General features: G+C 39.7%; 1 protein-coding gene across 1 annotated transcript in view; it reads left to right on the forward strand.

The window, feature by feature from the left end:
- Rp2 (RP2 activator of ARL3 GTPase) overlaps nt 1–8,908 on the forward strand; it is a 56,495-nt gene extending 47,587 nt beyond the window's left edge. The window contains exons 4-5 of the mRNA XM_004668799.2: nt 5,629–5,714; nt 7,594–8,908. Of these exons, the coding sequence (XP_004668856.1) occupies nt 5,629–5,714; nt 7,594–7,677 (170 nt within the window). The 3' untranslated portion in view covers nt 7,678–8,908. The remainder of the gene's footprint in view (nt 1–5,628; nt 5,715–7,593) is intronic.
- Nucleotides 8,909–26,166: the final 17,258 nt, after the last annotated feature.

The raw sequence follows: 26,166 nt of genomic DNA on the forward strand, positions 1-26,166 counted from the left end.
TTTGTACATCTAGCTTTATGTGAATATAAGGGGATTGAACCTGGCTTGTGGGCTTTATAAGCAAGTGCTTTTAACCACTAAGCCATCTCCCCAGCTCTCACATTGATATTTATAAAATAAAATTTCAGATTATAGATTTCTATTTTGTAAGGTTAGGTATATTTTATTATAAAATGAACAGGAAAGAGGGCCTCTGTTGAGAGCTTTATAAACTTGCCAGTTAGCTCGTGATTGATTCATTGATTGATTGTGGCTTCTTTACATTTTTTAAAAATATTTTATTTACTTATTTGAGAGAGAGAGAGGAAGAGGCAGATAAAAAGAGAGAATGGGCACACCAGGGCCTCCAGCTATTGCAAACAAGCTCCAGACGCATGTGCCCCCTTGTGCATATGGCTTACGTGGGTCCTGGGGAATGGAACCAAGGTCCTTAGGCTTTGCAGGCATGTGTCTTAACCACTAAGCCATTTACTCAGCCCTACATTTTTATTTTTATTTTTATTGACAATTTTTATGCATGCATAAAATGTATTTCGATCATAATTCCTTCACATCACTTTATCTTATTTATTGATGGGGTCTTATTATGTTGCCCAGACTAAATTTACACTCCTGAGTTCAAGTGATTTTCCTGCCTCAGTGTCTTGAGCACTGGAATTAACAGGCATATACCACCATGCCTGATTCAAATCTTTTATTTATTAATTTCTTCATTTATTTATTTTATTGTGTTTTTTTTTTTTTTGAGACTGGGCTTCACACTGTACCAGGCCTTTCTGGAACTCCCTATGTACCTGAGGCTAGCACTGAACTGTTAATCTTCCTACATCTGGAGTGCTGAGATGACAGACATATGCCATCATACCCAACTCAGATTTTTTTTTTTTTATTTTTCCAACTCAGATCTTTTATTTCATATATATATATATATATATATATATATATATATGAATATATACATATGAATATATACATATATATATATATGTTTGTATGTGTAGGAGCATTGTATGGGTTGGTGTGTAGGTGAGTGGAAGACAGAAGATACCCTGAGTCCTGAGACTAAAGGTTCACGTGACCATCCCCAGCTGTTTTACATGGGATCTGGAGATTTGAACTCAGACCATTTTAGGCCCCCTCAGGCTCTCATGCTTGTTCAGGAAGGGCACCTAATGGCTGAGCCTTCTCTCCAGTCCCCATAAACCTTTTTGGTAGGGCCTCTTATTGTCTTGGAGCTCACTGATTAGGCTAGACTGGCTAATGAGCCAGTTCCAGGGATCTGCCTGTTTGAACCTCCCCAGTACTGGAATTACTACAGGCACATGCCACCATGTTTGATACTTACATGGGTACTAGGGATTGTCCTTATGCTAGTATGACAAGCACTTTACTGATTGAGGTATATCTCCCCGGCCTAAGATATTATAATTTAATTGGCTTGTGGTGGGAGGGGTGTGTATGCACAGGTGTGTGGAGATGGATGAATACCGTGCATGTGTGTAGAGGCCAGAGGAGGATGTCAGACATATTATATTGCTCTTCTACTTTATTTCCCTGAGACAGAATCTAACTGAACTTAGAGCTCTCCATTTTTTTCAGTTAGACCAGCCTAGCAGGGAGCACCCTTCATCTTCCTGTCCTGACTCTTCATTTCTGGGGTTACAGGCATTTGTATCCATGCCTGGCCTTTTTACATGGTTCCTGGGGATCAAATTCATGCTTGCACAGAACGTACTCACCTGCTGAACAATCTCACCGGGCCCTGGAAATTTAACATAGTACAACCCTCCACCCTGCTTTCAAATTTGCCAACCGTGTTAATCAGCTTTCCATCACTATCACAAAATGCCCGAGATCAAAGGAAAAATTGTGGCTCACAGTTTTTGGAGGTTTCAGTCCACAACTGATTGACCCTGTTGCTTTGAGCCTGAAGTGGCACAGTTCCATGATGGAAATACATGGCAGATGAAGCTCATTCACCCCATAGTTGAAACAAAAGAAAGAAAAAGAGGCCAGGAACTCATAATGCCCCTTGAGGATAGTCCCCAATGATCTAAGATCTCCCAATAGGCACCTTCAAATAATGCCATGATCTGGGAAGCAAGTTTTTAACACATGAACACTGAAAGACATTTATTACAAATATTATAAATATTCATAGCCAGTATAAGACTTCTCATTCAAATTTTACATGCCTGCAAAGTCTAAGGACGCAGGTTTGGTTCTCCAGGTCCCATGTAAGCCAGATGCACATGCATCTGGAGTTTGCAGTGGCTAGAGGCCCTGGCATACCTATTCTCTTTCTCTCTCTTTCTGTCTTTCTCCCTCTCTCGGTCTCAAATAAATAAAAAAAAATTACTTTTAAAACATTTTTATTCTCAAAATCTTAGTTTCTTACAACATTGTTTTAATGTAATGGCTTCAGAATGACAATAACCTTCACTACCAAAATAAGCTTAATGAAGTTTAAAGATGGCCTTCTATCTTCTTGTTCTGAGACCATATTCTGTTGAACATGTACAGGCAAAATATTACCTTGGAAAGTTAGGTGGAACAATTGTTTTCTCTGTGTAGTCATGTCATTAACTTGACACATAAGGTAGACTCATTTGTTTTACTTTTTAAATTTTATTTATTTATTTATTTATTTATTTATTTATTTATTTGAGAGCGACAGACACAGAGAGAAAGACACATAGAGGGAGAGAGAGAGAATGGGCGCGCCAGGGCTTCCAGCCTGTGCAAACGAACTCCAGACGCGTGCGCCCCCTTGTGCATCTGGCTAACGTGGGACCTGGGGAACTGAGCCTCGAACCGGGGTCCTTAGGCTTCACAGGCAAGCGCTTAACCACTAAGCCATCTCTCCAGCCCTTGTTTTACTTTTTAAAGAATATTTTGGGTCTGCTTTTGTTTTCCCCATATTTTGTGTTTTAAGGCATTGGCCTGATATTCCCTATCAAATTATATAAAAGGGTGCCTTGAGAGACCTTTCATTTCCATTCTCATACCCTCACCTGGCTCCCTCTTTCCTCCTAGAAGTAAACATTTTATTTTTTCCTGGGCTTCCCCTTCTAGTATTTACTCTTCTACATCACAATCAAACTTCCTGAGCAGAACTGTCAGTTGAAATAGGCTCTATAACATAAGAACCCCTCCCTATAAATGTACCTTTAGAATTATTACCCCTTGCAGACCTTGTTTCTTGCTTAATTTAATATCCTCTTATTATTACCTACCTCCTCCACAGAGCCTCTTTGCCAAGTGCAAGAAAATGTTCCCAGTTCCCTTCTTTTCTTTACATATCTATATTATATAACTATCTTTTTTTTTTTTTTTTCGAGGTAGGGTCTCACTCTGGTCCAGGCTGACCTGGAGTTAACTCTGTAGTCTCAGGGTGGCCTTGAACTCACAGCAATCCTCCTACCTCTGCCTCCCGAGTGCTGAGATTAAAGGCGTGCGCCACCACGCCCAGCTATATAACTATCTTGATCTGTATACTGCCGTGCTGTAAAACTCACAACTTAACTACTTTTTTGTAGCAGAGCTGGAGTATACAGTTGGCCGCTGTCCAGCCTGCTTTTCTGTATTTGTGTTCTATGCAAAATCATAACCTTTCAGTTATTTTGGGATCCTATGTACTGTGATCTTTCTCATTCTTGTGATTTTCTTTTTGTGGCACATAACTACATTACACTTAGTATTTCTTATTTATTCACCTTAGTATTTCATTTTCTTAATATTAAAAAAAAACTTTATTTATTTATTTATTTCAGAGAGAAAGAGAGATAATGGGCATACCAAGGCCTCCAGCCACTGCAAATGAACTCCAAATGCATACACCACCTTGTGCATCTGGCTTACGAGGGTCCTGGGGAATCTAACTGAGGCCCTTTGGTTTTGCAGGCAAGCACCTTAACCACTAAGCCATCTATCCAGCCCACTATTTCATATTTTATACTCAGCATTTTATTATTCCATAATGTTTTATATTTGGTTAGTCACTTAGTGTATTTTTTTTTTTTTTAGGTAGGGTCTTGCCTTAGCCCAGGTTGACCTAAAATTCACTATGTAGTCTCAAGGTGGCCTCAAACTCATGGTAATCCTCCTACCTCTGCCTCCCAAGGAATGAACCACCACACCAGGCAGACTAGTATCTTTTTATCAAGGAATTTATAATTTATAATTTTCCCATCACTGTAGGAAATAAAAACAAATCTTTGAGAAATACAGTGATAGATGGATGAATATTAATTAAATTAAAGTGCATATTTTCCATGTCCTAATTAGCCTTGGCCATGTTCACCAATAGTTTGAAACCAGTAATGCTAAGGCTTCATTATATTAAGTCTAAGCTTGCCAAAGCTTAAATCATGAATATTAACACAGACATTTAAGGCAGATTTTGTTTAAAGTATTCAAATGAGTGTATAGGAAAGGGGGTACAAATCCTTCTACTCAAATAATTAAAAACAAAAACTTGGTCTTTGTTTTTATTCTATACCTTTGAGACACATTCAAAGAAAATACTTTCAGATAGGCATTACTTTGGTACCTGGCTTCCGTTCCGTTTTGGCTCAGCTCCATCGTTGGTGGCCCAGAACTTGGCTGGGAAACAGGGGAATTGGAAGCAAGGCTGGCTGCCTGGCAAGACTTGCTTATGTTGACTTGGATTGCTTTTGATCTTGCTTGCTATTTTGTCCGCTATTCTTTGTACTGCTGAATGAGGAGAGATTCTTTTGGTTTCTTAGAAGAATAAAACCCAGAAAAGCTAATTTACAACACTTTAAAAATATGATGCTAGTCTTATAATTGCACTGAAGCTACTCATTATGAGCTGAGATTCAGTGTTAATTTGTTTTATAATTATTTGAAAGAAAAAGCTAAGGTGATGTGTCTTATCTATCTATCTCCCTCATTCTCTCACTTCTAATAAAAATGTTAGAGATTCGTCAGGGAATAATATAAAAATTAATGCTGGGGGGATGAAGAGATGGCTCAGCGATTAAGGTGCTAGCCTGCAAAACCTAACAACGTAGGTTCAATTCCCCAGTACCCATGTAAGCCAAATACACAAAGCGGCACATTCATCTGGAGTTCCTTTGCAGTGGCTAGAAGCCCTGAAGCGCCCATACTCAATCTCTTTCTCTCTCTCTCTCTCTCTCTCTCTCTCTCTGTCTTTGCAAATAAATAAAATATTTTTTAAAAAAAATTAATGCTGGGCATGGTGCATTCCTATCATCCCAGCACTTGAGAGGCAAAGGCAGGAGGATTGTGGCATGTTTGCGGGCAGCCAGGTGTACATAGCAAGTTTCAGACAAGTCAAGGTTACATAATGAGACTTTGTCCTTCAAAAATATTTATTTATGTTTATTAGAGAGAAAGAGAGAATGGGTGTGCCAGGATCTTCTGCACTGCAAACGAGCTCCAGATGCATGTGCCACTTTGTGCATCTGGTTTTACGTTGGTACTGGGGAATCAAAGTCAGGCCATCAAGTTTTACAAGCAAACACCTTTAACTGCTGAGCTGTCTTTTCAGCCAGGGACTCTATCTTAAAAAAAAAAAAAAAGATTACTTTTACAGTACATTTGTGTTCATGCTAAGACAACACTTCTTGGGTTTGCTTATAGGTCCTGTGATTGCCTTGGAGTTTAATGGAGATGGTGCTGTAGAAGGATGTCACCTTATTGTAAACGAAATATTCAATGGGACAAAGGTATAAGAGCTTATTGACTATATCTCAATCTAATCTTTCATCTCCTTTTCTTCACAAACACACACTACTTTTGGGCTGGGGCAATTTCTCAGTGGGTAAATTGCTTGCTATGCAAGCATGAGGACCTGAGTTCAGATCCCCAGAACCCATGTAAAATGCTGGGCATGGTGGTGTCTGCCTATAATCCCAGCACTGGGGAGGCAGAAACAGGTACTCCATGGGGCTCATTGGCTAGCTAGTTAAGCCAAGTTAGTGAACTCTAAGTTCAGTGAGAGACCCTGCCTCAAAGAATAATGAGGAGGAGTATAAAGGAAGACTTAATGTCAACATCTGGCCTCCATATATATGCACACACAAACACTTGCACCTCACACATACACATGCACACCACACATGCAAAAAATAAATAGTACTTTTATCCCTTGTATATCCCTTAACCCAGCATATCATGATTTTTAAAACCTATGGTAAATAATTGGGAACTATACCTTGGGGTTTTTCCTTGCCAAACTAATTGCTTAAAATTATTAGAAAATAAGTACCTACTTGTTAAATACTTTCTATAATACAATTTTCAAAAAATTATTTATTTATTTTTTGTGTGTGTGTTTTTTTCAAGGTAGGGTCTTGCACTAGCCCAGGCTGACCTGGAATTCACTATGTAGCCTCAGGCTGGCCTTGAACTCAGTGATCTTCCTACCTCTGCCTCCAAAGCTCTGGGACTAAAGGCATATACCACCATGCCTTGCCAAAATGTAATTTATTAATTTATTGGAGAGAGGGCTGAAGGGATGGCCTAGCAGTTAATGTGCTAGCCTGCATAGCTAAAGGACAAAGTTTTGTTTCCCCAGGACCCACATAAGCCAGATGTACAAGGTAGCTCATGCTTCTGGAGTTCATTTGCAGCACCTGAGGGCCCTGGTGTACCCGTTCTCTCTCTCTTTCCCTCTTTCTCTTTCAAATACAAATAAAGAATAAGATATAATTTATTGGACAGAGAGAGAAAGAGGCAGATAGAGAGAACAGGCACACCAGGGAGAACAGGCACACCAGGGCCTCCAGCCACTTCAAACAAACTCCAGATTCATACACCACTTTCTGCATCTAGCTTACATGGGCACTGGGGAATTGAATTAGGGTCCTTAGGCTGTGCAGGCAAGCACATAAACTGCTAAGCCATTTCTCCCCAGCCCATACCATAGACTTTTGATTAGGTTTTCAGTACCAGAAATGAAACAACTAAAATATTATTGAAGCAAAAGCCATAATTATATAAGTACATCATGTTGAGTAAAGTAATCCAGATTTAGAAAGACAAGTATCATATGTTTTCTCTCATATGTTGAATCTGAAAACAAAGGCATAAAAATAAAAGGGAATAGGAAGGGACCACAGTGAGAGGAGAGGAGATATATGTAGTTAATGGGCAGGTGTGTGTAAGTACAATCAGAATACTCATATATATGTATGTATAGACCATAATGAAACCCACTATTTTGTGCAATTAATACATACTAATAAAAAGTTCACTTTAGCTAGGCATGGTGGCACATGCCTTTAATTCTAGCACTTGGGAGGCAGAGGTAGGAGGAGTGCCATGAGTTTGAGGCCCGGTCAGCCTGGGCTAGAGTGAGACCCTAACCTTGAAAAAAAGAAACAAAAAATAAAGCTCAATTCATATGATAGCTGTTGAAATCATATTGCATGGGTTCTATAAAAAATCTAAGGATTAAAAAAAGAAAATCTAAAGATTAATATTATATGTGATGTAACTGAATTTCTTTTAAACGGTAAGCTTGTGACTTTATTTTGTAATGATGTGGGCTTTGGCATTTCGGGGTCACAAAGTTAATTTTTTTTTGTTTTGTATTTAAAATAGATGTTTGTATCCGAAAGGAAGGAGACAGCATCTCGAGATGTAGACAGCTTCTACAACTTTGCTGATATACAGATGAGAATTTGAAGTTCAATGTGGAAACAAGGCCTTGGTATTGCGCTCTTTCCAATTTTGTATATAGTTTAATAGTATGCTTTTGTATATTATTATTTTTACCCATATTAATTTTTACTTTTAAAGTTTTTAAAAGTAATTTTAATAATTCCTTGAATACTGCATCATTTACTTGATGGTCAAAAATACTTCATTTATTATCGTCTATACTTATGGAAGTTGTCAATAAAAGATTTAAAAACACTTCACTTAAACTAAGCAATTTGGTTTTCATGCATGTCAAGTAATGTTCAATTGCAATCAAACTTTGTTTCAAAGAATTATTTCTCAAATCGACCTGATCATAGTCATTTTCCAGGAAGCAGAGAAGTACTACTTGTTCAAAACTCAGCATTCCTGGGCCCAGTCCTGAGATGCATAGATTCAATGCAGTCTTCAAGAGAAACTGTTTTCAGGGTTGTGTTTGATCTAAGCTAACCAATTCTGAAGATGTTGATAGGTTGATACATGAGAAGGACCTGAGCCTGCTATCCATATCACATTTAGTAGTTAATAGGAAAACAGCTTTGCAGAGCCCTATTTTAAAAGGAATCTGAAATTCTATTCTGACAAAACTAAGATTGTGGTGGAGTACGCCTTTAATCCTGGCACTCGGGAGGCAGAGGTAGGAGGATGGCCATGAGTTCAAGGTCGCCCTGAGACTCCATAGTGAGTTCCAGGTCAGCCTAGGCCAGAGCGAGACCCTACCTCGAAAAACCAAAAATAAAAACTAAGATTAAAAATGGTCACTTGTAAAAATTCCTTTTATGATCGTTACTAAAAATGTATTATCATGTTTATACTATTTTCAGATATTTTCAAGCTATCATCTAGCTACTTTGTTGAATTATGTGTTAACATGTAGAAATAATACATAATTTTTAATTAATTACATTGAGCATCTACACTGTGCCTGGCCTTATGCAAACCATTAGCATTAATCATTCCTTTTATAAGAACATTATGCTGTCTAAAGTTAATGTGATTTCATAAGGTGCAAGCAAAAACTGATGGGTTGAATATACTTTTGATTATAATTTACAAATGATCTTTGCAAATAATGGTCAGAGGCATTTACTTTTCCCATAGTTAAGCTAAATTAAATATATCCTTTCCTATCTTTGTTATATTTGTAAACATCACTAATTCACATTTTAAATAATCACAATACTTTTTTGCAAAACTAAAATGCAATGGTATACAAAGCTATACATTGAATTCTTTATCTTATCTATAGTGTTTTAGCAAAAACTCAGGAATATGATATAAGAAAAATATTAATTTAAGATTTTTCTACTAAATTTAGAGTCTGTTAACCAAAGCCTAAAATTTTCTATACTTCAATGAGATAAAAGATTTTACCTGAATTTAATTTTTCTTTCAAGAGAGTCATTTGACTTTTGAATATTTGAAAGATTGTTAAAATAAGTAATCCTATGATAACTGTTTCTGTAATTCTAAACTTTGATATTAACCAAAATGTACTACATGTCATTTCTGAGTAGTGTTCAAATTTATAGAAAACTTAGTAATTTTATTGTAATACATGTTTAAACATCATATTTGTTTATTTCTCTTGTATAAATCGTACTGCTATTTTTGTTTTGGGTCTATATATGTGTGTGTAGCTTTTATATGTAATTTTATCTAGCATTTATAAAATTTAATTTTTAATAAATGTTAAAATTAAAATGGCTTTACACTAATTTTTTTTTTTGAGGGAGGGTCTCACTCTGGCTCAGGCTGACCTGGAATTCACTATGTAATCTCAGGGTGGCCTCAGACGCACGGTGATCCTCCTACCTCTGCCTCCCGAGTGCTGGGATTAAAGGTGTACACCACCACGCCCAGCTTCACACTAATTTTTACAAGCACTTCTATAATTTAGCCATGCATATGCCAAAATTTGATACAATTGTTAATGCTCAAAGCAACAGTAAGTAGTATAATCTGTATCTTATACTAATGCTGAATGACTTTATGTATGTATGTATGAGTATGTGTACATGTGTGTTCACAAGTCACTCTGAAGAAATGAAAAAGAGAGGGAATTACCATGGGATATATTTTATAATCATGGAAAATGTTAATAAAAATATAAAAATTTAAAAAAAAGAAATGAAAAAGAAGTAAGAAGCCTATTTTAATCTAAGAAATTTTTCAGTATAATGTTTCCTTTTCTACAAAGAGTCACATCTTGTTATGAATGTATACTTGCTAAGATTAGCTATCTTCCTCTTTCATACTTAAAAAAATGAAAGAAAAGAAAAGCCAACCATGGTGTTACACATTTGTAACCACAGCATTCAGGAGGTTGAAGCAGGAGGATCACTGTGAGTTCTAAGCCAACTTGAGCATATAGCAAAACTTTGTCTCCAAAGAAAGTAAAAAAAAAAAAAAAAAAAAAAAAGGATGGAGGGATGGCTTAGTGGTTAAGGCATTTGCCTGCAAAGCTAAAGGACCCTGGTTCCGTTCCCCAGGACCCACGTTAGCCAGATGCACAAGGGGGCACATGCATCTGGAGTTCATTTGCAGTGGTTGGAGGCCCTGGCGCGCCCATTCTCTCCCCCCCACCCCGCTTTCTCTGTCAAATAAATAAATATTTTTTAAAGTTAAAAAGATTAAAGTAATTGTGATAAACTTTCTTTCACATTTAGATAAATAGACCTTACTTTTAAATTACTATCAGATTTACCAGCCTTTGCATAATTTTAATAGTCCATAAATAAAAAGTACTGAAACCGCAGATTGGTTATTTTCAATAACATTATGTTTTATCTCTACTTATAAAGGTTCTACAAGTACACTGAAAACATTCGGAGGATTGGGGGAAAAAAAAACAGTAATCACAAAACAGTAATAAAATTACTTCTTATTGGAAAATTCTTGATGTCTGAACTTTGTTTTTCTCATAAAGAATACATTTAACCGTGCTGTATAAAAGCGAAAGTGATTTTTGTGTGCATTGAAGTTTGAGATGTTCATCCCGTACTGTTAGGTCCTCAAGCTCTAGAATCAAGGCTCCTTCAAATCCATTTGAGAAAGCACTTTATCTTATAGAAGTAAAAACTAAAAAGGCCAAGGTTCATGTGAATTGTAGTAATGTGTCACAGTTTGAACATGAAGTATCTCCCAAATGTTCATGTGTTAAAGGCATGGTTACCATCCTATGGTTCTGTTGGCAGGAGATGGAACCTTTAGGAGGCAGGGCCTAGTGAAGAAGGTTAGGTAATTGGGAACATGCCTTTAAGAGGATATTCAAGCCAGGCATGGTGGTGCACAACTTCTGCAAAAAAATTCCAGCAACTGGGAGGCAGAGATGGGAGGATCACTGTGAGTTCAAGGCCAGCCCAGGATTCCAGAGTGAGTTCCTACTTTGAAAAAGCAAAAAAAAAGAGAACCCTTCTTCTTCCCTTCTCCCCCTCTCTTTCTCTCCCACCCTACCTCAGCCTTCTCACCTTGGCTCTAATATTCACTCTGGAACCTGCCTTCCCTGTTTCAGTTTAATATGGTCCACTGGTAATTAGACAAATAAAAATTAGCTTGCAAATTGTGTGAGAGCTGATATTTGCAAAGTACACTAAAAATGAAAGGTACGTTTTAACTGTTAATTTTTTTTTTTTTTTTGTGCTGAGCAAAGTGAGTACCATGTTATTTTAAAGTAGTTCAATTGTGAGTTCATATGCCTGGCTACAAACAAGCAGCTATATAGGAAAAAAACAAACATAAGAGACTGTTAAGGTTTAAGTGCTGTTTTCTCTTACCTTTTTTCTTTTCTTTTAATTATTATTATTATTAATTTTTTGGTTTTTCAAAGTAGGGTCTCACTGTAGCCCAGGCTAACCATGAACTCACAGTGATCCTTCTACCTGTGCCTCCAGAGTGGTGGGATTAAAGGCATGTACCACTATGCCTGGCAAGTGCTGTGTTCTTTAAAAAAAAAACAAAAACATATATTATATTTGCAAGCAGAGAGAGAGAAAGAATGGGCATGCCAGAGTTTGTAGCCACTGCAAAAGAAGTCCCAATACATGCAACACTTTGTGCATCTGGCTTTACGTGGGTACTGGGGAATTGAATGAGTCATTAAGCTTTGTAGGTCGTGCCTTAACCACTGAGCCATTTGTTCAGCCCAGTGCTATTTTCTTATAGCTTAATATGCTTTAGTTTGTCAAATGTATGTCAGTTTGTTAGGCTCCTTGATAGACTTTTTCATACTATTCTCCTAACTTGTAAGCAGATATTAATTTTAAAATATTTTTGAACCAGGTTGGTGGTGCATGTCTTTAATTCCAGCACTTGAGAGGCAGAAGTAGGAGGATCATCATGAGTTTGAGGCCACCCTGAGACTACAGAGTGAATTTCAGGTCAGCCTAAACTAAAAAGCGAGACCCTACCTTGAAAAACCAATACATACTTATGGGTGTTGGGGATGGAGAGCCTTGCATCTGCTTGGTACGCACTCTACCACTTAGCTACATTCCCAGCCTCAAAATTTCTCATTCAAGTCATCTAGTTTAAGGTTGTAACGAGTCTAACATTCTCAATTCCTCATTTTGCAGATGAGAAAGAATATTGATGGTCAGAAAGTTTAGATAACTCGTCCCACTCATGACCATAGTCACTGAACTATATAGCATAGGCCCCTTTGCTATCTCCTTGTGATTACTAGGTGAATAAGACTCAATTCATCTGTATCCTCCTGTGTGAAGCCTTTTCTAATACTTGCAGGGAGAAAGGCTTGTTCCCTGCTTGGTGCTCACACAGCACTCCGTATAGAATTCCAAGGACCCTTTCTCCATGCCTCTCTGTTCTGTGGACCAGCGACATCAGCATCACCTAGGAACTGTTGCGATCTCAAGTCCCACTCCAGACCTGTCGAATAAGCATCTACTAGAAAGTGTTCAGGTGAGTCTTCAGGCATATGCATTCATGCTAATGTTGGAGGAAGCACATGCATTCTATACCATCTGACCCCACTCTCAAGGCTCAGAAGTCTTTGTATTCCTAGAGAGTAGAGTAGAGCCCAGCAATGAGATCTTTGGTTAGTAAGTGTTTTGGGTTGAATGAGAATCTATGGTTCACTGTGCTAGGTTAGACTTTTGTCTCTTGTGTAATTAATTCTTCCCTTCATGTACTCATCTTGGTTGTAGAAAAACTTGTAATCTCAAGCTTGTTATATAGATCTGTGTTGAAGTTAACTACCACCTCAACCCACAGAGGCTCCTGAGAAGTTTTTTTTTTTTAATTTTTTATTTATTTATTTGAGAGCGACAGACACAGAGAGAAAGACAGAGGGAGAGAGAGAGAATGGGTGTGCCAGGGCTTCCAGCCTCTGCAAACGAACTCCAGACGCGTGTGCCCCCCTTGTGCATCTGGCTAACGTGGGACCTGGGGAACCGAGCCTCGAACCGGGGTCCTTAGGCTTCACAGGCAAGCGCTTAACCGGTAAGCCATCTCTCCAGCCCTCAAGCTTGTTTTATTCAATTGAAACACTGCAAGAAGCCAAGGTGGTGATCTGTTGATGCTGGAGCTGAGTGTAAATAAAAAAGCAATCAGCTACTATAAGCTTCAGGGGAAAGTTATAGTTATTTGGTCCCCTCGGATCTGTCACTTTATCTTTTTTAAGGGGTGGAGGGGTTGAGGTAGGGTCTCACACTCAAGCCCATACTGACCTGGAACTCACTCAGTAGTCCCAGGCTGGCCTCGAACTCATGGTTATCCTCCTACCTCTGCCTCTGGATTGCTAGGATTAAAGGCATGTGCTACCAAGCTTGGCACTTTATCTTTTTTGTTTGTTTGTTTGTTTTTTGTTTTTTCGAGGTAGGGTCTCACTCTGACCCAGGCTGACCTGGAATTCACTATGGAGTCTCAGGGTGGCCTCAAACTCATGGCAATCCTCCTACCTCTGCCACCTGAGGGCTGGGATTAAAGGCGTGCACCACCATGCCCGGCTGGCACTTTATCTTTTGACATCTTTCCACTGACAAGTAGGCATCATCAATAAAACGTGCTAAACAATAAAGCCTAGTGTGGCTTCAAATTTGGAGGCCACTGTATGTTGGACCAAGACTTTTATTCCTTTCCTGGAGTAAACGCTTAGTTGTAAATCTAGACATTTAAACTAAAATCCTAAATTCACATTCTACTTTATTTCAAACTGGTTTCTTCTTGTTTTCTCAATATAAATGTACTAATGTCTTTACCTGACACATATAATTTCTTACATAAAAAGTATTTATTTGCACTTAGTCAATATTAAGACCAGGGTTCAAGTGGTGTGTAACCACCCTCTTCCCATTACTATTTTATATGTAGCATAACACAGAAAGAAAGAAATTGTAAAAACATGGTGCTTAGATTTGAAGCATCAGACATCTCTGACTTGAGCTAGTGCTCAGCTATTCAAAATGAAGAAAAAAAAAAAGCTCAACATCCTTTATACATCTTCAGTTAGGGTGATAGTAAATTATTTGGTGTTAACATGTATTTGCAGCACAAATAAATAATCAGAGGTTATGGCAGTATTATAAATAAGGCAACCTTGAAATCTTATTTTCATATTAGCATTAACTACAAGGAAAAATGTAAACTACAGGACACATAGTAGGTGCTTAGAACATTACAGTGCCCTTTACTTATTCACCCTTATAAAACTATATTCTAGGAGTACAATTTTTTAAATTGTGAAAGTATTTCTCTAAATAAAATTTTTATAAGGAAATATATAAGAGGTACCATCTGAAGGGGCAGATATCATGCAAAATCTCTGCAAATAAGAGGTCCTGTTATTACTTTTTTTTTTTTTTTTTGGTTTTTCAAGGTAGGGTTTCACTCTAGCCCAGGCCAACCTGGAATTCACTATGGAGTCTCAGGGTAGCCTTGAACTCACAGTGATCCTCCTACCTCTGCCTCCCAAGTGTTGGGATTAAAGGCATGTGCCACCACACCCAGCCTTACATGTTTTTATGATTGAAGAGATTTAAGCTTTGAGAGTTTAGCTAATTTGCCTATGGCCAAACATGCTAAGCACAGAGTCTGGATACAAGCCCAGAAAGAGCAATTCAACTCCAAAATTTCTACTCTCAGCCACTATACTGGATTGCTCAGTAACGATAGTAAAAATAGCAGTACTTGGGTTGGAGAGATGGCTTAGCAGTTAAGGCCCTTGCCTGCAAGCCGAAGGACCCATGTTCAACTCCCCAGATCCCACACAAGCCATATGCACAAGGTTACACATGTGCACAAGGTGGCACACTCTTCTGGAGTTCAGTTACAAAAGTGGCTAGAGGCCCTGATGCACCAGTGTTCTCTCTCTCTCTCTCTCTCTCTCTCTCTCTCTCTCTCTCTCTCTCTCCCTCTCTCTCTCTCTCATAAAAAAAAAAATCCAGTCTGTTGGGCTTGCCTCAAAAAAAAAAAAATAGCAGCGCTTTTTATTGAGCACTTTCTATAATAACTAAGCACCGTATTAGTGTCTTGCTAAGCCATTTAGCCACATCCAGTGTGTGAAGTCTGTAATTCCTGGTTCCATTTTTCCAGATGAATCAATGTGGTATGGCTTTAGTATATTTGGCTAGGATAGAGTAGAACGTGAAACCAGACCTGATTACTGTTTCCAGGAGGTCTCAGGGAGGTTTGTGCCCAGAGTATAAAACAATGACCCTTTGTCATTAGCTTGGGCTTTGGCCTCACTCCAGCATAGAACTGTGAGGAGGGAAGCTGATGGTAACAAGTTCTCTAGGCTTGACAGGGCCAAGGCCCCTAAAACCCATATTCTCGGTTTTGCTTTTCCTCCACTGCTGTGTGAAGGATGTGCCTATGACTGTTAGAAGGAAAAAAATACAAAGAAATTTCATCTTGACACTGGAGAGCCTCTGACTCCAAGCACGGCTGCTGTAAAGGGAGGGCTGAGCAAAAAGGCACATCCCTCAAAAAAAAAAAAAAAAAAAAAAGTATAGCCCAGACAGAAGATAGAGGTGACCATTTATCTCTACTTCTCTGAAAGTTCTACCTCCTGTGACTGTGATTCAGCCTGCTGCCAAGGAATCTTCCCAATCTAGTGTAAGATTCCCTTTGAGTAGCGTGCTGGAAGAGAAGAAAAGCCCTAAGTCACCATTCCCCTAAAGACCAGCAAGTAACTATGTAAGCTGGGGTGTAAACCAAGGTCCGTGTTCTTCACCATTCCAGAGGGAAGTATGTATTGAAATAACTTGACAATATATTTCAAAATACATAAGACTGTCCAGGCAGTTAGGAAGCCTACACATGTGCAAAGCAGTAAGGTGAAAGAATGAATCAGCCGGGCGTGGTGGCGCACACCTTTAATCCCAGCACTCGGGAGGCAGAGGTAGGAGAATCACCGTGAGTTCAAGGTCACCCTGAGATGACAGAGTTAATTCCAGGTCAGCCTGGACCAGAGTGAGACCCTACCTCGAAACCCCCCCCAAAAAAAAAACAAGATATGAAACTGTGTGTCCCCCTATATGTGGAAAGGAGAAATTATGTGTGTGCCTGTGCATGCATAGGCAAGTGAAAGGACAAACCAGAAACCAGTAGAGGGCTGGAGAGATGGCTCAGTGGTTATGAGGCTTGCTTGCAAAGCCTAATGACCCCAGTTCGATTCCCCAGTAACACATAAAGCCAGATGCACTAAGTGGCACATGCATCTGGAGTTATTTGCAGTAGGTAGAGGCCCTGGCACCACCCATTCTCTCCCCCCTCCTTGAAAATGAATAAATAAAATAATAATAATAAAAGATACCAGAAGAAGTTAACTATAGTAGGCAAAGGAGGATGAGGAGGATGGGGTCAGAAGTAGGACTGGAAATAGAATTTTATAACTTTCACAGTTCTCATTTATAACTTTATAAAAACTTTAAAAGTTTGGGGATGGGAGAGAATGGCTCAGTGGTTAAAGGTGCTTGCAAAGTCTGGTAACCCAGGTTTGATTCCCCAATACACATATAAAGCCACATGACCAAAATAGATTTTTTTTCCTTCTAGATACTATTTTGAAGCAACATAATTTGTTGTTGTTTTTGTTTTTCATTTTTCAAGGTAGGTTCTCGCTCTAGCCCAGGCTGACCTGGAATTTACTCTGTACTCCCAGGGTGGCCTCGAACTCACAGCAATCCTCCTTCTTCTGCACCCGAGTGCTGGGATTAAAAGCATGCGCCACCTTTAATCCCAGCACTCGGGAGGCAGAGGTAGGAGGATCGCTGAGAGTTCGAGGCCACCCTGAGACTACAGAGTGAATTCCAGGTCAGCCTGAGCCAGAGTGAGACCTTACCTTGAAAAACCAAAAAAAAAAAAAAAAAAAGCATGCGCCAGCATGCCTGGCTTGAAGCAACATAATTTAATACAAACAAGCACAAGTTATAATTGATAAACTGGAAAATCAACATTATTAGTATAGTATAACCAGCTATACAAAACCCAATATTCCTTTTGAGTAGGGAAATAATTGTCAAGAATCATGTTTACTCATTTAACACCATAAATTCCAGCCTTTGGACCTCCCAAGGAGCTGGAAGAAGGAAGATAAGAAGTGAGAATGTTAGTAAAATAAGGGTAGTTTTTTTTAATTAATTAATTTATTTTTTGAGGTAGGGTCTCCCTCTAGTCAAAGCTGACCTGGAATTCACTATGTAGTCTCAGGGTGGCCTTGAACTCAGGGCGATCCACCTACCTCTGCCTCCTGAGTGCTAGGATTAAAGGTGTGCGCCACCATGCCTGGCTTAGTTCTTTTTTTTTTTTTTTTTTTTTAATTTGAGAGTGATAGACAGAGAAAGAGGCAGATAGAGAGAATGGGCACGCCAGAGCTTCTAGCCACAGCAAATGAACTCCAGACATGCGCCCTTTGTGCATCTGGCTAACATGGGTCCTGGGGAATCGAGCCTCGAACTGGGTTCCTTAGGCTTCACAGGCAAGCGCTTAACTGCTAAGCCATCTCTCCAGCCAAGGGTAGTTTTTAACTTGGCGCCTCATTTTTGTTCTAAGCCAATGCAGGATCTAGCAAAGGAGAAAATTCATGAGGATAGAGATTAAATCCAGGGTTTTCTTTTTTTGGTTTTTTTGAGGTAGGGTCTCACTCTAGCCCAGGCTGACCTGGAATTCACTAAGTAGTCACAGGGTGGCCTCAAATTCATAACGGTACACCTACCTCTGCCTCCCAAGTGCTGGGATTAAAGGCATGCGCCGCCACACCTGGAAAATACAGGATTGTTGATTCAGATGGCAAAGGAAGCCCTCAAGAATGGCTCTTAGGCCTGCTTTTAAATTATTTTCATATTCTCCTTTTTTTGCCCAGTCTAATAACCCTATTGTGTACCACTGATCCTGTGGTGACTGTATCAGTCTTTGACTGGAATCCTTACTTGAAATCTCTTCGACTTGCCCCAGTACATCCCCTATACTGAGTAAAAGCATGATAGAAAAGCACATAGCCTTTGGGATTTTGTTATCACTAGAATTCTACCATTTTGTCAGTTTTCTAAGTAATCCAAATGATAAGCACCTTTATTTGAGGAAGAGGAATACTTTAGTTTTTTTTTAAATATTAATTCTGTTTATTATTTATTTGAGAGCGACAGACACAGAGAGAAAGACAGATGGAGGAAGAGAGAGAGAATGGGCGCGCCAGGGCTTCCAGCCTCTGCAAACGAACTCCAGACGCGTGCGCCCCCTTGTGCATCTGGCTAACGTGGGTCCTGGGGAACCGAGCCTCGAACCCGGGTCCTTAGGCTTCACAGGCAAGCGCTTAACCGCTAAGCCATCTCTCCAGCCCAAGAGGAATACTTTAACAATCAAAAATTGAATAGTAGTCTGGGGCTATATCTCAGTGATAGACTACATGTTTTGCAAGCTCAAGGCCCTGGCTTCAATTACCAACAGAAAGAGAGAGGGGGAGTGGAAAGGAAAGGGTTAAAAAAAAAGAAATTTGATTGAGATGGGGAAGTAATATGATGGAGAATGGAATTCCAAAGGGGAAAGTGTCAGGGGGGGAGGGAGGGAATTACCATGGGATATATTTTTTTTAATAATCATGGAAAATGTTAATAAAAATTTAAAAATTAAAAATAAAATAAATAAATAAAAACTAAAAAAAAAAAAATTGAGCAACTATATTCCTTGTATTTTACCCCAAAAAGTGGACTGTGACTACGAGAGGATTAATGTCAACAAACATTTACTTAAGGAACTCAATCCTAGATTATAGCCATTGGGCCTCCTGACTACTGAATGGAACATAATCAATGAAAATTGGTCTTGGGTTATGTTGCTTTCTATGTCTGGAATACCTTTCTCCACACATGCCCAAAATGTTCAAATTCTGCCCATCCTGGTCCAAGTTCTATATCCTCCAGGAAGCCATTGATCCTGATCATTTGAACTAGTCTTGTCAGAGTTGAAAAAAAATGTGAAGTTAAAAACCATCAGACCATGCCACCTATGAAGATCTCTGCTAGCTCTATAATATCTTTAATTGCCTCCTCTGTGAAATGAGATTTCTGGCCTATTTTGCAGTTATCTTGAGCATTATAGAACCCAAGTGTTAGCTCTTCTCTCTACTTATATAAACCCTAAAGTATTTTTTCTTTTGCCTTATTTTTCCAAAATGACACAAAGCTCTCTGTGGACATATACCAAGATCTCTGTACCCACCAACTCTTGGCCTCATCCAGCTGAAAACCACCTGAAGTTGGATGAATACTATTATAGTCACCTTCACATTGCTGGGACAAAGCACCCGGCCAAAAGCAGCAGATGAGAAGGAAGTTTTCCGTTTGGATTACAGTCTTGAGGGGAAGCTTCATGAAGTCAGGGTAAAGCATGGCATGAGCATTGCCTGGACACCACCTTTGCCAATGCTGGTAGAAATCTGCAGCAGGAGAGTAAGCCAAGCTCTATCAAAGGGAAGCCAGATATAACACGTCTAAGCTCACCCCAACAACAACCTCCTCCAGCAAAGCTCAACCTCCGAAATTGCCATCAGCTGGGAACCAAGAATTCAAAACACATGAGTTTATAGGTGACACCTAATTCAAACCACCATATTCTTCCCCTAGCCTCCATAAATTGATGACCATCCAGGATGTAAAATGCCATTGCACTTAGTCCAACTTTAAAAGTCTCCATAGGTTGTATCAATCCCAAGTGTTCAAACATCCACAAAGTCCATGGTATCTTAACTGTGAGCATGTAAAACCATAAACACCTAATATCACAGAGTAAACATTCACACTGCAAAAGATAGTATTATAAGGAAAGATTGAACCAAGGCAAGATTTAAAACAAACAGATAAAACACTAAATCCTGTAGCGTTAAATCTAACATCTGTAACCATATAAAGTCTCTGGAATTCTAATTCTGCCCACAAACTGGGCTGCTCACAGCCTGGGGAACACTCCACCCAGAGCTGGCAGCTTTCCTTGGCAGATATCCCATATTACTGGTATGTTCAAAGTCCTGGGGGGGGGGGGATAACTGCAACCCAGGGTTTATCCATGCCATGGCTCCAGTGGGTCTCCAGGCAGGGACTACAGCAACCCTGCCTTCCAATGCTCAGTGACCATTTCCAAAAACCAAACCATGCTGCAAATACAATGACCCTTTCTTTCTTGCATTTGTTATATTTCCACAGTACCAGGTAGGCTACCAGATTTATTAATTCCAGGGGGAATAAAGCTAACTTTGAAGAGTAGGACACTCTTTCAGCATCCAGGCCCCCTCCTTTCAAAAAGGCATGCTTTCTGCTCTCCCAATGCAAAACAACTGGCACAATCTCAATGGTAATAATCTCTTACAACTGAGCAGGTACTGTCTGCAAGCTAAGACGCATTGCTTTCTGTGCCATATCCTCTGCTCACACCAGCCGATTTCTATGCAACACAAATTTGCACAAGATCCCAGGACATGAGAGGAATGCAGTAAGCCTCTCACACAAACAGCCTCCAGCCCAGTGCAGACAAATCTCTTTCTCATCTCATAAGCAAAACCTCACAGTTCACAGTTCTTTTTTTTTTAAATTAATTAATTTATTTATTTGAGAGTGACAGACACAGAGAGAAAGACACATAGAGGGAGAGAGAGAGAATGGGCGTGCCAGGGCTTCCAGCCTCTGCAAACGAACTCCAGACACGTGCGCCCCCTTGTGCATCTGGCTAACGTGGGACCTGGGGAACCGAGCCTCGAACCGGGGTCCTTAGGCTTCACAGGCAAGCGCTTAACCACTAAGCCATCTCTCCAGCCCCAGTTCACAGTTCTTATTGCATTTATGTCTTTCAGCTCTGACCAGAATAGTCCATCAAACTCTGTTTACAGTAAGGCATCTCTCAGGGTAAGGTTTCAAATTGTTCCACATTCATCCCACAAATCAGTTCCAAAAGGCCAAAAGCCACAGGTTTCTAGCAGTAGAGATCCCTTTGGTACCAATTTTCTGTTGTAGTTATCTTCTCATTGCTGGGACAGAACACCTGACCAAAAGTAGTTCATGGAAGAAAGGGTTTATTTTGGCTTTTGGTCTCAAGGGGAAGCTCCATGATGGCAGAGGAAAAGATGGCATGAGCAGAGGCTGAACATCACAGCAGGTAGACAACAACAGCAAGAGAGTGAGCCAAGCTCTATCAAAGAGAAGTTGGCTATACTATGCCCAAGCCCAACAACACCCTCCAGCCAGACTCCACCTCCCAAATTGCCATCAGCTGGGTACCAAGCATTCAAAACATATGACTTGCCGGGCGTGGTGGCGCACGTCTTTAATCCCAGCACTAGGGAGGCAGAGGTAAGAGGATTGTCATGAGTTCGAGGCCACCCTGAGACTACAGAGTGATTTCCAGGTCAGCCTGAGCTAGAGTGAGACCCTACCTCGGAAAAGCACAAAGCACAAAGCAAACAACAACAACAAAAACATATGAGTTTATGGGGGACGCCTAATTCAAACCACCACAAATGCAAAAATGAACTTGTTTGAGGGAACTGTAGTACAGTAATACCATTAAATCAGTAACTCACTGAACACCTACCATGTGCTGGAGGTGTGGAAGGGGAAAAGAAGGGTTGAAAGAACTGTTAGTAAGGTTCCAAAAACATTCAGCAACATGCTATGAGTGAGATAGCCATTTAGAGTCTCCACAATGAATTTAAGACCCTAAACTCTGTCACCCTGTCCTGTCAGGCTGATCCTTTTTTTTAGGCTGGTAAAGTAGTTCCCCATACCTCTAAATATCATGATTGCATTCTAGGCAAAAAGAATTGTCTTGGGCTGGAGAGATGGCTTAGCGGTTAAGTGCTTGCCTGTCAAGCCTAAGGACCCCAGTTCAAGGCTCGATTCTCCAGGACCCAAGTTAGCCAGATGCACAAGGGGCACACACATCTGGAGGTCCTTTGCAGTGGCTAGAGGCCCTGGCATGCCCATTCTCTATCTATCTGCCTCTTTCTCTCTCTGTCTGTCGCTCTCAAATAAATAATAAACAAAACAAAATTAAAAAAAAGAATTGCCTTAACTGCTAAGCCATCTCTTCATCCCCGAAGGTAAATAATTTTATAACGCACATTGTCTCCTTGAAAAATTGAGGTTCTGACAGAAGAGATGAAAAGAATGGATATTGAGGGTGGTTGGGGGGGGGGAATGGCTCAGCAGTTAAAGGCACTTGCTTGCAAAACCTGTCAACTGGGATTCAATTCTCCAGTACCCATGTAAAGCCAGAAGCAAACAGTGGCTCAACTGTTTGGCATTTCTTTACAGCAGCAAGAAGCCCTGGCATGTGCCATTCTCTACCTTCCCTCCTCCCTCCCAGCTTCCTCAAATAATCAACCTTTTTTTTTTTTTTTTTTTTTTTTTTTTTTTTTAGAAAGAGGGGATGTGAGGGCTGAAGAGATGGCTCAGCAGTTAAGGCACTGCAAAGCCTAAGGATCCAGGTTCAATTTCCCAGTACCCTTGTAAAACCAGATGCACAAGGTGGTGCATGCATCCGGAATTTGACTGCAGTGGCTAGAAGCCCTGGTGTACCCATTGTCTCCCTCTCAAATAAAAAGTAAATAAAATGTTAAGAATGGATTTCAGTAAGCAAGTATTTGTCACATGAAGTCTACAATCTGTTTATAATATGTCACAGACATCTGGGTATTAAACACAAATTTCCCAGAGTTGTGAACACTCCTACCCCCCCTTATGTAATATTTCCTTATTAAACCTACCCTCTGATAGCTACATCAAGTCAACAAACATTTCAGGAGGATTCTAGTTCTTTGACTCTCCTTCTGTCTACTTCCACTGGACAAAGTAAGTCTTTGAGTGAAATACAAAGACTTTGTCATTTTTGTTCAGTTGCAAATAAATTCTTTCCAAATTAGTGGGACAGAATAAAATACAAAATGTTGTGTGGAAGGATTGCTTAGTGGTTAAGGCATTTGCCTGCAAAGCCAAAGGACCCAGGTTTGATTCCCCAGGACCCACATTAGCCAGATGCAAAAGAGGGTGCATGCGTCTGGAGTGCATTTGTAGTGGCTGGAGGCCCTGGCATGCCCATTCTCTCTCTCTGTCTCCCTCCCTCCCTCTTTCTCTGTCAAATGAATAAATAAATGAATGAATAAATAAATAAAAAATTGAAAGAATATATTAAAACGTTGTGTGGGGTTAGAAGCATTTCTTTGTCTACTGTTTAAATAAAGAAATAATGGCACTGGGGACTGGAGAGATAGCTCAGTGGTTGAAGCATTTGTTTGCAAAGCCTTCTGGCCCGGCTTCAACTCCCCAGTACCTACATAAATCCAGATGCACAAAGTGAGACATGCATCTGGAGTTTATTTGCAGTGGCAGGAGGCCCTGGTATGCCCATTTTCTCCCTCACCCCCACTCTTTACAAATAAGTAAAATTTTGGGATGGAGAGATGACTTAGCAGTTAAGGCATTTGCCTGCAAAAGCAAAAGACCCAGGTTCAATTCCCTAGGACCCATGTAAACCAGATGCACAAAGTGGCACATGTTTCTGGAGTTTGTCCTCAGTGGCTGAGGCCCTGACGCACCAATTATCATCTTTCTCTTTGTGTCTGTCTCTCTCTAAAAATAAAAATAAAAATAAATTATTGGGGCTGTGGTGATGGCTTAGTGGTTAAAGGAGTTTGTTTGCAAAGTCTACCAGCCTATGTCAAATTCTCCAGCACACACATAAAGCTGGACACAAAATATGGTACATGAATCTAGCACTCAGTTGTAGTGAAAAGAGACCCAGGTGCATGAGCACATGCATACATACATACACACACACACACACACGCGCGCACACACACACACACACACAGAGAGACATTGAAATAAATATTTTTAAAGAAATCAAAAAAATATCAAAATCTCTAGAAAGCCAGGTGTGGTGGCGCACACCTTTAATCCCAGCACTTGGGAGGCAGAGGTAGGAGGATTTCCATGGGTTCAAGACCACCCTGAGACTACATAATGAATTCCAGGTTAGCCTGGGCTAGAGTGAGACCCTATCTCAAAAATTCAAAAAAAATCTCTAGAAAGAAAAAAGGAATTAATTACGTATTTCAAAGGGTCAATGAGGGTAAAGAAATAGCTCAGTAGGAAAGTGCTTGCTATACAAGCCTCAGTTCAGGTCCTCCAAATCCCACGTAGGAGCCAGATGCTATAGCAGGTGTCTGAAATCCCAGCACACCTATAGCAAAAGTGAGGTACAGATATGAGAATCTTCCAGAAGCTCACTACCCAGCTAGCCTGGTGGACAGAGTGGTGCATGATGGGCTCTACCTTAAATGAGGTGGAAGGTGAGGACCAACAACTGAAAGTTGTTTTCTGGGCTGGAGAGATGGCTTAGTAGTTGAGCGCTTGCCTGTGAAGCCTAAGGACCCTGGTTCGAGGCTCGATTCCCCAGGACCCACGTTAGCCAGATGCACAAGGGGGCACATGCATCTGGAGTTCATTTGCAGTGACTGGAGGCCCTGGCGTGCCCATTCTCTCTGTCTCTCTCTCTCTCTGGATTTCTCACGCTGTCTGTCGCTCTCAAATAAATAAATAAAAATAAAGAAAAAAATCATTAAAAAATAAAGGAATAAAAATATTTTTTTAAAAAAAGTTGTTTTCTGACCTCTACACGTATGCTGTGGCACACATATACACACTCTCTCTCCATAAGAGAAAATCAAACCAACTGGTCAAAAGAATTACAACTATCATGGAAAATGTTAATAAAAATTAAAAAAAAAAAGAATTGCAACTATTTTTTGATGTGAAGATAGGCATTCCTCCAGTGATTTGATATAGTACCCTTATCCTTTCAAAAACTTTTAATTTTTTAATTGATTTTTATTTATTTGAGAGAGAGAAGGGGCACGTCACCTAGTGGGCATGTGCGACCTTGTGCTTGCCTCACCTTTGCGTCTGGCTAACGTAGGATGCGGAGAGTCAAACATGGGTCCTTAAACTTCACAGTCAAGCACATTAACCACTAAGCCATCTCTCCAGCCCCCCCCCCCAATAATTTTTTTAATGTTATGAGTTTTGTTATAACACTTTCACACCTTCATGATCACACACTTTGTCCATATTCATGCTCCATGCCCCTCTCTTTTTCCTCTTTGGGATAGAAATTGTGGACATTTTCCTCTCCCAACTGCTGGTTACCTTCCTCCTTCCCAAATACCCCCCTTGCTATAAAACTTTTGAAAATTTTATAATTACACTATTTATGCCAATCTCTATCCATTTCCCCTTTTTCTTTATTTTTCATTCTTTACTGTTTCTCTTTCCCTCCTCTATCAATTTTAGTTTATATGTTCATGAGGTTTTAAGGCATCTTTGTCAGCCATAATAAATCATTTCTAAAAGAGGATCAGTTTTATGTAAATAGATGAATTTTTTAACCCTGTTAAAATGAAAGGAAACAGATTTAAAATCATTTCCAAAATTAACCCAAAAGTTTCTTAGGGACATAAAGATTAGGATTAAAACATTTAGGTTGTGTGTCTCAGAAAAGTAAAAAAAAATCCTGAGAAATTAATGTAGAATGTAAGGAGCAAAACTATTGCTGTTGTGATTTAAAAAAACAAAAACTTAGTTCTTGTGTCACATCAAGCATTCTGGATTTACAGATGGACTAGGATAGTGCACATGGAGAAGGAGGTCTAAAGCAGTTTCCATGGGCTTCTATCCCATAAGGCCCTGGTGCTTCTATCTTCAGAAAGCTGAATACAGAGCCTTGTGAGAACTCACTCACATGATTGTTCCCAAGAGAAACTACTTTCCCCAAGTCACACACAGAGCAGTTTATGTCAAATATGAACAAGGATGGTTGGTCTCTAAAATCACACACTTGCAAAATCCCTTCTGAAACTTCTGATTCAGAAAAATACAATCTAAACAAAGAATATAAAGTCTGTGGAGAATTAGTCTTTTTGCCTAAGTGCATATAGATTCTAGAAGTACATGTAAAGTGAGTCATCAGTAT

This window comes from Jaculus jaculus, chromosome X (assembly GCF_020740685.1).
Source record: "Jaculus jaculus isolate mJacJac1 chromosome X, mJacJac1.mat.Y.cur, whole genome shotgun sequence".
NCBI lineage: Eukaryota > Metazoa > Chordata > Mammalia > Rodentia > Dipodidae > Jaculus > Jaculus jaculus.